General features: G+C 43.6%; 1 protein-coding gene across 1 annotated transcript in view; it reads right to left on the bottom strand.

The window, feature by feature from the left end:
* Positions 1 to 13597, bottom strand: part of DYM (dymeclin) — a 267961-nt gene that overhangs the window by 201699 nt on the left and 52665 nt on the right. The window contains exon 6 of the mRNA XM_045850041.1: positions 7734 to 7806. Within this exon, the coding sequence (XP_045705997.1) occupies positions 7734 to 7806 (73 nt within the window). The remainder of the gene's footprint in view (positions 1 to 7733; positions 7807 to 13597) is intronic.

Raw genomic sequence — 13597 nt, forward strand, 5'->3', positions numbered from 1 at the left:
GGCCCTGGCCAAGTGGCTCAGTTGGTTACAGGGTGTAGGTTGCGGTTCAATCCTCAGTTGGGGCAGATAGACAAGAACCAACCAATGAATGCATAAGTAAGTGGAATAACAAATCGCTGGCTCACTCGCTCTCTCTCTCTCTCTCCCCCACTTTCCTCTCTCTCAAAAAAATAAAAATAAAAATAAAGAATCAACCAATGAATGCATAAATAAGTGGAACAACAAATCAAAGTGTCTCTCAAAACCAATAAATCAAGACTGAAAAAAGAATGTACACCAACAGTGACCCCTACTTTACTCTCTGACGTTGGGTGATAATGTCGTGTCAATATCGGCTCACTCACTCTAACGAATGCGCCGCTGTGGTGTGTGGTGTTTGCAGTGGGGGAGCGGGGAGCTGGCTATGTGTGTGTGGGGTCAAGGGACGTATGGGAACTCCGCACGTCTACGCTCAATTCTGCTGTGAACCCAAAAATGCTCTGAAAAATACAGCCTATGAATTTTTTAAAAATAGTGTCATACTATTTAGAAATATAAAGGTAGGGTAGTGGTAAAGGTTTAAATAAACTGCCAGAATAGCTAAGAATTAAAAATGATTGTCTCTGGGGAAGAAAGGAATAAGAGGAAAGAACAAAGAACATTTGTTTTCATCATAAGCCTTCTGCGCTGATTTTTTCTCAAATCATGTGTGAACTACATTCACAATTCAAAATAACTGTGTCTGCATCGTGACTAGTATTAAATATACAAATGCAATGTAATGTGGATTATGCCTGAAAAGAAATTACTTTGTAAAGAATTAATTTATAATTCATACAGGTGGCACACAAAAAAAGAAAAAATCAACCATTTGCTCACAGAATTAAAATTTGCACTTACTGTCAAGCCACCTCATTCATATTTTGCTATATATATGTGTTTTAATAATAGTAAAAGATATTAACAAAAGCTTTCTGTACCAGTCTTGGTTTTTAAAAAGTAAAAATTCTTTGAAGACAGAGAGAGTATCAGTGTTTTCAGGGCTGAGCTACCCTAAGCATCCTGCAAAGTGACCTTAGGAAAGTCACGTCCCCTCTCTCTACTTCAATCATATATATAAAAAACAAAGGGCTAGGATAAGTTTTTTTTAAGCTTAATTACAGTTCTAAAACTCCAATGAGTATGTGACTCTGAATAGCCTGTGACTTACAAGGAAACAGGCATACGCAGTCAAGGTAACAGCCAGGACTTGAGACTCTGCTTCTGCTAATCTGTCACACCTAGTGCCAGGTCCTCCCCAGCAGCCAGAGAAACTCCCCCAAGCAGCCCGCGCGGCAGGAACGGGCTCAGTTCCCACACGGATGACTCAGCCTTGTTCTTCTGAATCCTGGACATCCTACAGCCTGTGATCACCACACTTGTTAATGGCTTTTTCCTGAGAAGTTTAAAATATGAAAAATAACTCAGAAGTGAATAAATTCTGTGTTTTTCTTGAGCGCCCAGTGTGTGTAAGATATATACTACAAAGCATTTTTTTAAATGTTTACGAAAGCATCTTCAAGTACACTTCTTCCATCCTCAGCACTTCCCTGAGCAACAGGGCAGTGGCGAGAGTGCTGGACAGACCGCACCTCGGGATGGCAGCCTCCCTCCCAGCTGCTGGCCCCTCTGCTGCGGAGGAGGAGGAGGACGTGAGGTGCTGAACCACCAACCTGCCTCCCTCTTCCTACAGTAGCCATATGAACTGGTCTCCAAGCCTGTGCACCTCAGCTTCCCTATCTAAAATATTAAACCACCAAACTCGACATCTTCAAAAGTCCTTTCCAAGTGATGCTCTGTGAACGACTAACCCCAACTTTACAGTGAGAGCGCCAAGGCCAGAGGGACACTGACGGTCAGTGGTCCGGCCCTCACTCCAACCCTGCCTTCTGGGTTCCGAGTCGTGGTGGTTTTGCACTACAGACTACATCCCGCACTTTTCGGCAGTGGCCAGTTAAGCATTTATGAACAATCTGAGCACACGTCTTACAAAACAAACATTTGTGGTGCTGGATACATCTTGCTCAGATTTCTTCAATAAACCAGGTTAAGGTTTACATATTAAAATTTTTAAACTGAGATTTTTTTTTTCCCTGTGAGGCACCAGAAATCCATTTTTAAGCTAAAAAGCTATTGTGAGCTTAACATAAAAAGCTGTAACGGTACCTGAAAACACTGTCACCTTTAATCCAGTGCTGGTAATGTCATAAATGCCTAATTCCACCAGAAGCTAGACTAGAGCTTTACCTGCTGGCACCTCAAACTTAAACGCTGGCTTGCTGTAGCCACACCCACCCTGGCAAGACCGCGCTGGGGAAGTATCTGGGCGTCAATGTACAGGGCTGCGGGAAGGCCCCTTCCCAGCAGTGAGGCCCCTCCCTGCCAACCGCGGAGCCCTCCAAGTCCTTTACTCTCCTCCGGCAACTGGCAGACTTCAGAAGGAGACTGCTCGTGGTTCTGCAGGTTCTAGAACCATGGGCTCACTGTTAGCACCAAAAATTTTCAATATTCAAATCTTCCACAGTATGACCGCTAAGCCAACAGCATTAGTCTAAGAGGGTTAAGTCAATGTGCATTTGATACCATTTTATTGCATTTCAAAAATCCTGTGGGTAAAGTGAATTTTATAAAGATTCCTAATCATTTTTATTCCTCCTCAAATACTTCCAAAATGGATTTTAGAGAAATAGCTTTAAAAACACATACTGTTCTTTTATACCCTGATACACAGGGAACCTTAAACCTGATCAAGCCTTTACTCCTGCTGACATTCAAGTCTCTACTCCACCGAACAACAAAGCTTCTCCACCCCTAGTTTCCCACAAGCTCTCTGCCCTAATCAAACTAATGCACTGTATTCTCATTCCCAAGTGGGCTCCTATCCACTCCTTTCTGCCTCTTTAATGACCTAGCCACTGCTAATCACTACAACTCGAAATGATGGTAGCATTCATCAACGGTTCCTCTTCCTGGGCTGTGTGTCTGTCCACCCCTTCGAAGGGCACTCTTTTCTTTGCCCAGGGCCTAGTGCAGTACAGGTACACAGTATATCCACCATACATTTTCTGAGAATGAACTCAATGAAAAAGAAATTATTATACTGTGAAGGGATAATCTGGGGACTTCTGAGATATAAACTGATTGCCCCTAACCTAAATGACCCCACACTAATCAACATTTGTAACTAATTAATCTACCATTTCCTTAAACGTTGTTGGATGTTATTTCCCAAGGGTTTCAGTTTCCAGGAGACCCCTTCTACCACTAATGTCTACAAGACATCCAATTTTTATGATACAATGCACCAGCTGCAAAGGGCTTGGAGCCCATACACGTGCAAGGAACACGCCTTGGCACGATGTCGTGTTTCCGTGCAGACATGATGCTGGAAACAAACAGAACTCTGTAAGTGCACTGGATGGGCTGTGCCCCTACTGACTCACTGAATCAATGGTTTTTCGGGAGTCAGGCTACTCTGAGTTCTGGTGCCACAGCCATGAGCAAAACCAGTGCTGGCACAGAGGTGTCTGTGTTTTCACGGAGCTCGCATTCTAACTTTGAGAAATACAATTAGACAATATGGAAAGTAGGGATGAATATTCCGACAGAAATGAAAGCCTGATAAAAGGACAGAGAGTGAGAGGGGTGCTGTTTTGGGGTAGGTAGAGCGGCTGTTCCTAAGATGCAGACCTCTGAGCAGAAAGAAGCTTGAAGTGAGAACGTGAGCCATGCAGGTGTCTGAGGGGAGATGTTCAAGGGGAAAGAAGGAAGGGCAAAGGCCTTGGAGACAGGAGTGGATTGGCAGGTTCCAAATTAGCAAGGACAGCAGCGTGGCTGAAACAGAGTGAGTGAGTGGTGTGGGTGGACAGGGCTAACAGACAACCCCGTGCGCTCGAGCAGCAGACAAAGTCCCACCACAAAAGGCAGACAATACACGCCACCCTCCCCCAGGAAAGGCAGTGCAGGCAGCCGGTTACGAATACCTCACCTTTACCAGTCCTTATTTAAAAAACCCGGTAAAGTTTTTAGATTAAACTGTAACTCAGACATCTGCCAATCAGGGCCAGGCTGGGAATGAAGCCGTCCCAGCGCTCAGAGTTCGCGGGCTGCTGAAGGAGCACACGCAGAGTCACGGACGGACCCGGAGGAAGAGGCTGTGTGTTTCGCCCGGACCAACAGAAAGGCCCGCTCCATCCAGGGCGGTGGCACTAGGGAAGAGGGGCAGGGCCATTCCTGACAATGGCACCATCATTTACAGCTAACAGTGATCGCTCCGAAACAACTCCAGCAACAACCGACAAAAAGGCATGAAAGGAAAAATACTCATTTCCAGTCCTCAAAATAACGTGTCTCCTTCATAATTAGAAAACATTACAAGCAGTCTCCAAGACAGGGGTGTCCAACCCACAGCCCGCGGGCTGCCCGGCCCAGGATGGCTATGAATGTGGCCCTACACAAATCATAAATTTACTTAAAACCTTTTTTTTGCTCATCAGTTTTCATCAGTGTTTGTGTATTTAATGTGTGGCCCAAGACAACTCTTCTTCTTCCGGTGTGGCCCAGAGACGCCAAAAGGTTGAACACCCCTGCGACACTTAAGTGTGGGGTCCACACAATCCACTGCTTCTGATGCCGGGCCCCCTAAACTCCACCCCTGGGTCTCAACTCAGCCGTCACGGCAACACTGAGAACTGACCCACTGTTCTGCTCTCTGAGTGTTCTGCTTTCAACTTCGTCCTGCCAACCCTGTTTTTTTCTATCATCCTCTCTATTAGTGTCTTGAGAAAAATACCTATATCTTCCTTTGTTCCTTTTGCACTCACTTCCCTGAGATCGAGCAGGTATAATAATTAAAGACAAGCCTTTAATTTTGGAAGACATTTCAATTGTAGTGGGATCAACCCAATATACACTGAAAAATGTCAAATCACGATAATCTTTAAACATATAAATGCTGAGAGGAGTTAAGGAATTCTGTAAGATTTTAATCTGACTTTGAAGATTGACATCTCAGAGAATTAGTATTTTATTAAGAAATCCAAACAGAAAAGCCATATCAACAAATAACTACTTAAGAGTCAATTTTCATCACAAATAATTCCTTCAAGTTCTGGGAATTTATCTAAACTACTGCAGTGATCTTGTTCTCTTAATACTAAAGTATCATTTAAAACTCAATTTTCAGATCTCTAAGTATCTATCTACGTTCTTGATAATGACTTGCTTTCAATGTTAAAAGTGATTTCACAGTCTCACAACAAATGTGTCAGTCAGCCTGGAGTGCCCCTCGGTGGCCGCTGGAATGGGGCTCCCCCCGCTGTGCGCACAGCAGCGCAGCACTGGCGGGCCAGCGCTGACGGGCAAGTTTACAGCAAGGCAGACGATGCTCGGGGAGAGCATCCCGGTTTCCGCGTGCTCCCATTCCTCCCTAAATCATAAGCTGATCCGCAACACTGCACCACAGTTACAGCAGATGAAACACTGAAGGAGTAGTTTGGTTTCACATGGAAACGGTTACCAAGACAAACCTTCTTGGAGGATGGAGTTCCAAGAATATTAAATCATAAGAAATTGTTTCAGCAGCTGGTTAAAGCTGAGTGTACATAACACAAGACATCTGGTTGTCTGTGCATTTTCAGTTCATTTAAAAAGTATAAACACATTAAAACACTGACATGTCTGATATATTAACACTGTCTGCTTGTTCCCCAAGAGGATTTAAGTGGCTGGTCTAGTCAGTGCACTCACGGCTTATTTACTATTTCCATCCCCCTTAACTTCAAGATACTTTGTCAACAAAGGAAAAAAATGTATTCATTTAGAAGATACGGCCAGTCTTTGTAAGAACATGATGTAACAGAGGTGGTGCTGTTTTAAAGATTGAGTGTGGAGCACACGAAGCATCACATGCAATGACAAGTGAACAGCAGACGACATGCACCCCTCCCCCATTTGACCGTATCCAACTGAAGCCTAACCACAGAGGCCTAAGCAAAATAAGGGTTTATTTTTTTCCTGTAATCAGAAGTCCAAAGATAAGCAGTCGGTGTAATCGTTCCATAACATCATCAATGCCCCACGCTCCCAGGACACTGTCCCTTGCGCGAGGTGGGCACCATCATGTGTTTGAGACGGCCTCAGTGCTGCCCGCACATTCCAGGAAGGAAGGGGAGGACGAGGAGCAGACAGCGTGTGCTCTACGAGCTCGTGACCTCTGTTCACGTGAACTGGCCCAAACTGTCACGGGGCCACGCTCTGGGCACATTCAGTTCCCAAAGTGCCTAAAAACTGGGCTGGGCGCCCACACACTACAGGAGGTCTGCTGGAAGGGAAGGTGACAGACGGACGTCCGGCATGCTAACACCGAAGTCTGTCACAGAGTTCAACGTGCACGGGACACCTCCCTCCCCTTCCTACCAGGCAGGGAGCTCCTCGGGCACCTCGGCCCTGCCTTCCCAGCCGCTCGTCACCAGGTCACTGGGCCAGGCCACAGCAGGGCTGGGTGGTTCTCGTCCTAAAGCCGCCGCACTGCGATTCTGGGCGCCGCACTTACACACGACAGAGGCCAGGAGCCGGCATTCCACAACACCGTCTTTGGACTGTCGGCAAATAGCACCTTTCCATGGACACCCCCATGAAGACTGAGATTCTATGACGATGTCTTAAAACCCACTTGTTTATTTTAAAAATAATTTCTTTGAAATATGCATTCTCAACAAGGTGGTATCATCTCCCCACCCCACCCAGAGAATAAAAATTAGTTCTCTGAGGTGAAAAACATCTCAGATATTGTAATGATTTGTGGCCCTCCGAAGGCAAGAAGGAATTAAGAAAAAAATATCTAAAAGGGCTCCTTGGAGAGACAATTCAAAAAAAAGGTTGATAGTAACAGCTTTAAAAGAACAAACATTTTGAATCATGCTGGACTTGTGTTCAGTTGCCGTGACAGGAATCCAGCACAGTAAACAAACAAGGGTCTACTGTTCTCACACGAGGAGTCCCGGAGGCGACAGGGCGCCTGGAGGCCTGAACTTGGTGATTCGGGTCGGCAGCTGGATGGCACCGGAGAATTCCCTGCGAGTCTCTGGGCGCACAGCGCCGAGACGGCCGTGGAACCTGGGACCAGGCCCACGTTCTGACCACAGGGGGCCGTCCAGAATGGAAAGGCAGGCCCCCCAGCTGAGGCAGGGTCCCTTGAAGAGCTTCACTCACCCTTCATTGGAGAACTTCCCCTGAATCTCAGTGCCCACACCCAACTTCAAGGAAAGATGGACAGGACAATCCGACCTCTCCAAAAATGGCCAGAAACAAAACCAGGAAGTAGAAAAGAAGGGAAGAGCAAATAATGGGTGAACAACTAGCTGTGTCTATTGCATGTGAATTGGTCTCAAACTGCTTCTCTCTTAAACCCGAGGCTACAGAGATCTGTAAGATCTCTTATTACAGAGAACAATCTAATTCTGCGCCTACCATATGCTTAGTATTGCTAAGAGTTTGATTGTTTCCCTCTCGAAACTCCAAATTCTTGTTCTGATGATGGATAGTCAGTTTAAATACTATTAGGCAAGAACGATGAATGAACTCCATGAATGTACGACCCTTAAAAGGCATGCATAAAAGTACTTTACCAGGGCCCACAGACTCTTCAATGTGATTAGTTGCCAACTTCAATATACAAAGAAGATAAAACAAACCCCGGCATGGCCAGAACTTACAAGAGTGGGATGTCAGTGATCAGCTGCATCAGACAGCAGACTAGTTCTTCCAAAAGGTCTTCTGAGTCAGAACCTGGTTAGACACATAAAAAGTTTGTTAACTAAGTATAAAATAGAATGGAGTTGTTTAAAAATTCAGCTTTTATTCCTAATAAAAGATTGGTAATTATCACATAAACTCAGACATTAATGTCGACCTCGGAGTAAAATCCAAATCATGCGCAAGTCAGCATCTACTATGATTTTCATCTGGTAGAGGAATTCTGAACACCAGCTAGTAATTATATAGTTTTCAACGCTTGAATGGATCTTATAACTTCTGTAGGCCAGTAGTTTTCAAACTTCTTATACTACACTATGTCTTTTAAATGAAATCTTATACTAAAGTCAAATATATAAAATACATTTAAAAAATCAAGCTGTCCTAGCCAGTTTGTTTGAATCAGGAGTAGAGTACCTGTATTCCCTCCCCGCTAAAAATAACTGAACTTGACCTTCTTGATAGACCTCAAAGAACCTTTTCTGAACCCGTGGGAACTCCACAGATCACAGGCTGAAACTGTGTAAGAAGCCAAAGACGTCTTTACAGACAAGAAACCGAAGGTAAAATGGATTTCCAAGTCCTAGAACAAGCGGCAGAGGCAGGCTGCAGATAGCCGTCCTGATGGAAATGTCCCTGTGTCCCAAACTGCTTTTAGGGACTTCCGGCTTTGGACAAAACTGACACTCCTACTCCTGACGATTCTTTCCCCCCTCCATTCCTGTGGCACCTCATCTCTACCCCCCTCTTTCTATTCATTCCCAGTATCCACTTCCTCAGAACACCCTTCAACTATTGGGGTGCTCCCCAGAGTTCCACCATTGGCTTTCTTCTCCTCTCCGCACTCCCCAGGATCTCCTTTATCAGTCTTCCCTCGTAGGCTGGTGATTCCTGTCTACGGTTTTCCTCTTGGTCTCTCCACTGGACGTCACATCCTCGGATCCAGCTGTCTGCTGGTCATCGCCACATAGACGCATCCCCACTACTCAAAGCTCAGCACGGTCAAAACTGAACTCAACTGTCTCAACACTTCAAATCCACTTATCTGTTCTTCAGTCTCCTGTCTGGTGTTGCTGCAGTGACCCCAAACCCCAAACACAGACTACTCTGCTACCTGGCTCAGGGTTCTCTCAGCTCCAGCCACCTCTCTGTGATTCCTCTTCTCCTCATTCCATGTCATGCCTTCATTCATTATTTCACGATCTCAGTTCAGTTAAGCAAGCTCACTACATTAAAACTCCCTTTGAACCTTCCTACTAGTATTTCTTACAAGTTTACTCCTCTCCAATCTAAATTCCAGACTGTTATCAGAGGGAGCTAACTAAATTCCATCCTTTCAGTCTCCTGGCTTAGATCTTTTCAGCTGCTTTAAGCTGACGGCTACCACGTACCTGAAGAAACTCCAAGCTCCAAAGTACAGCATGCCAGACCCTTCAAAACACAGGCCCCGCATCCCTTCCTACTTGTATCTTGCACCATGATTCCTTCACAATTCATATTCCAGGGATACCAACCTCCCTGCCACCTGCCACTCTATACCTTCCCTCTGCCTGGAATGCCCTCCAACAACAGAAACCTAATTTTTTTTTAAAAAAGGCAACCTTTATCCATTTGAACCATCCTAAGTCTTCACTTCCTCCATAAAACCCAACTCTCTTGCCTGGCTTTAAACAAAAATAACCATCTAAATGACATCCATGCCTTCTGCATATCTTTCACTGCATATTTTGGTTATATTATGTCATAACTTCTCTCTACATGCAATCAGGCCCCTATCGGACTCTGTACTTGTCAAGGATGATAACGGACAAAGACCTTGGCATGTGATGAACTGAACCCAGCTGCCTAAGTAAAAATCTAATGGTTATTTCCAATGTATCAAAGCACTTGGGGTCTCAGAAAAGTTTAGCAGTTCTTTTTCCTAGACCGCAATCACCTGGTAGTCAGAAATGCTGAAGAAACCCCTTCCTGCCTTGCCATCAATAGAACTGGCACAGTGACCCTCTGAGGGGTGAGTGCCAGCTCGAAGAGAACATTAAATCACACCCATCAAGGCTTAGAAGAATACACAGCAAGAATCAGTTCAATAACCTCATTAAATCTCACTCTAAGAGGTAGGCATATTAGCTCAATAAGTGAAGAAAGTAAAACAAGGAAATTAAGTAACATTTGTCTCTGAGGCTGCACAATAAGGAGCAGATCTAACTAAAATCCTTTTCGTTGTCAAAGATGCCCAACATAACCCATGTGAGCTGACAACCTACCCAACAAGCTGATTTGCTAACATATAATATGAACTCAATACATGTTTATTAAACCATCATTCCGTGGCTCATCCTACAGAATGAAGTGACCTAACCCAAAAAGAGCATTTAATATAATTCATTAATTCCTTAAAGAAGATTTCAGACCAAATGAGTTAGCCAGTTTAATAACATGCCCCTGTTCAGCCGACCAGCCATTGGTGTTTTAGTTGAAGAAGGTAAAGGAATAACCGCTCAGGACCCAAAGATGGTGCCTGATTGCTTGTTTTTCTTCCAGGGGTTTAGATACATCTAATTTTTAACTCTTAAAATGATGAGATTGTTTTATTCTTCCTCCAAAAGTGTAAACACACCTCATTTTCAAATCTTAAAACAGTGACTTCCAGTCACGATGGAGGTGTGGGCAGACATGCTTCGCCTCCCCACACAACCACACAGAGCAATACAACTGTATCACAGAACAAAGAACAATCAGAGCTGTCAGAAAACTGAGCTGTGCGGAAGTCTGACAACCAAGGATTTAGAGAAGACACTGTCATCCAGACAGGTAAGAGGGGAGGAGGGGCAGAGATGGGCCACAGTCACCTCTCTGTGGTGCAGAGAGGTGGCGGCAGCAGCAGAATGGGCAGTGCCACATCCACGTGTGATGGATAAAAACTGGGAGGGACACCCTGGGAGCAAGCGAACCCAGCCCTGGGTCAGACTGCACAGCCCAGGGTTCCAGCGCGGGAAAGACTGGTCCCCATAACTTTAGGCTGTACGAACCAGTGGGTATTGGGGCAGTGGAAGAAACTGCCAGATTTTCAGAAAAGTCCCTTTAAAGGGTCCACACAGACTCAGAACATATACAAACCTACCCACCCTGGGACTCACCACCAGGGCAACAGCTGGAAGGGCGCCAGTCACATATGGGAAGTGGGTGAAGTGACTGGAAATGGGGCGATTGCTGGGCAAACCTCCAGAAGCCAGGTGATCTCGAAGCCCTCCCCGCGAAGAGCCACAAAGCGGTGAAGCAGGTCTAAGGCTCCGCCCCACACAATTTACAGGTGCCTTTTCTAAGACAGGGAGTCAAAGCAGCTCTACCTAATGCACAGAAACAAACACAGGGAGGCTGCCAAATTGAGGAGACAAAGAAATATGGCCCAAATGAAAGAACAGAACAAAAGCCCAGAAAAAGTACTAAACAAAATGAGGATAACCAACCTATCAGAAAAGAGTTCAAAACACTGGTGATCAGGATGCTCAAAGAACTCATTGAATACAGTAAAAACATAACGGAACAAATGACGGTTACACTAAGTGAAATAAAGAAAAAGCTACAAGGAACCAATAGAGGAGAGGAGGAAGCCAAGAATCAAATCAACGATTTAGAACACAAGGAAGGAAAAAGCATTCAATCAGAAATACAGGAAGAAAAAAAGAATTCAAAAAAATTAGGATAGGCTTAGGAATTTCTGGGACAACTTTAAACGTACTGACATCCAAATTATAGGGGCGTCAGAAGGAGAAGAGGAAGAGCAAGATGTTGAAAACTTATTTGAAAATGTAAGGAAAGAAAACTATTCTTATTTGGTGATGGAAACAGACATACATGTCCAGGAAGTGCAGAGAGTCCCAAACAAGCTAGACCCAAAGAGGACCACACCAAGACACATCATAATTAAAATGACAAAAATTAAAGATAAGGAGATAATCTTAAAAGCAGCAAGAGAAAAGGAGAGATTTACTTATGAAGGAGTTCCTGTAAGACTATCAGCTGATTTCTCAAAAGAAAAACTTTGCAGGCAAGAAGGGACTGGCAAGAAGTATTCAAGGTGATGAAAAGCAAGGACTACAACCTAGGTTACTCTATCCAGCAAAGCTATCATTTAGAATGGAAGGGCAGATAAAGTGCTTCCTATACAAAGTAAAGCTAAAAGAGTTCATCATCACCAAGCCACTACTGTATGAAATGTTAAAGGGACTTATTTAACAAAAAGAAGATCAAAACTATGAACGTTAAAAAGGCAACAAATTCACAACTATCAACAACTAAATCTAACAAAACAAACTAAGCAAACAAACAGAACAGGAACAGAATCATAGATATGGAGATCTTTTGGAGGGTTATCAGCGGGGAAGGGGAACAGAGAGAATCGGGAGAAAGTGCAGAGATTAAGAAGCATAATTGGCAGACACAAAATAGACAGGGGGATGTCAAGAACAGTATAGGAAATGAGAAGCTAAAGGACTTCCATATATCCACGACCCATGGACATGAACTAAGGGGGAGATTGCTGGAGGGGAGCGGAGTACTGGGCGGAGGGGGGAAAGGGCAAAAAATTGGGACCACTATAATAGCATAATCAATGAAATATATATATATATATTTTTTTTTAAGTGACAAGAGTTCTCTATTCAGTTTTATATGCCATCCAAATCATGACCTTGGCCAAGTTTACAGCTGGGTCAATTAAGGAGTATATTCACAACTTTGTTATCAATTTAACATAATAATGAAAATGATAAAAAATGTATATTTCATACAAGTGAAAATGTAACACATCAAGGTCAAAACTCTAGCAAAATAAAAGACAAGAATAAATAACTTCCAGCTGAAAACTCTAACAGCTTCCATTTACTTTAAAAAATAAAAACAAGTTGTGCAGAATACCATATGTTTGTTGCTCGGCTAATCTACCAGCAAATAACTGCACACCAAGTGAAGAGTGACAAGATTTGACTGCTTACCAGGTTTGACATTAAGCAAATCACTCATACTATGCTATTTTCCAAGCAGTATTTATATCATTCAGATTTCATAGGAAGATAGATATCTTTCTTAGTTCCAATGAAAACAAGTAAATATAATGTCATCTGCCAACAATTATAGCAAAACACTCAAGCATTTCTCACAAGAAGGATGATGTCAAAAGTCCTTGAAATTTGAATGACACGGCAAGTTGAGTTTGCGCACAGGACCCTGCAGAAATTCAATGTGTTTACTGTGAAGTTTACAACCCAGTTTTATCTCAAAAATTTTTAAATTGACTCTATAGCTCCAGTCAAACGCGTTAGCATTTTAAACCTTAGCTTCTGGAGATAACGTAAATAGCGAACACTTACTGAGAACTCCCCCCTGGAGATGCCCTGCGCTACTTCATCCCCTTTGGCCCACACGAACCCTGACGACAGCTGTTGTGGGGTAAGTACGATGATCACGACTTTACAGACGAAGGATCGAGGCCCAGAGAGATCAGTGCACTTACAGTGAGCAGCAGGGCCGAGACTGAACCCAAATCCAGACTCCAAGAGGAAGAAAAAGAAAAACCTAATGAGTTATTTTTAAAAACCTGGTTCTATACAGAGTTGGGGGAAAATCCAGTCAACCAACCATGTTTCACTGAAGACCTTAAATACAAACCCCTAGTAACTGAGTACTATGAGCTACATTAGAGGAGAAATTTGGAATACCACATATTAGTTTATACATCAAGGTGATGTATTATACATTCACTACCCAATTTAGAAATAATTTCAAACAATGAATAAATACAAACTATTATTTTGACTATTATACA

Source organism: Phyllostomus hastatus, unplaced genomic scaffold, assembly GCF_019186645.2.
Source record: "Phyllostomus hastatus isolate PE091 unplaced genomic scaffold, TTU_PhHast_1.1 phas_contig_80, whole genome shotgun sequence".
NCBI classification, from domain to species: Eukaryota; Metazoa; Chordata; class Mammalia; order Chiroptera; family Phyllostomidae; genus Phyllostomus; species Phyllostomus hastatus.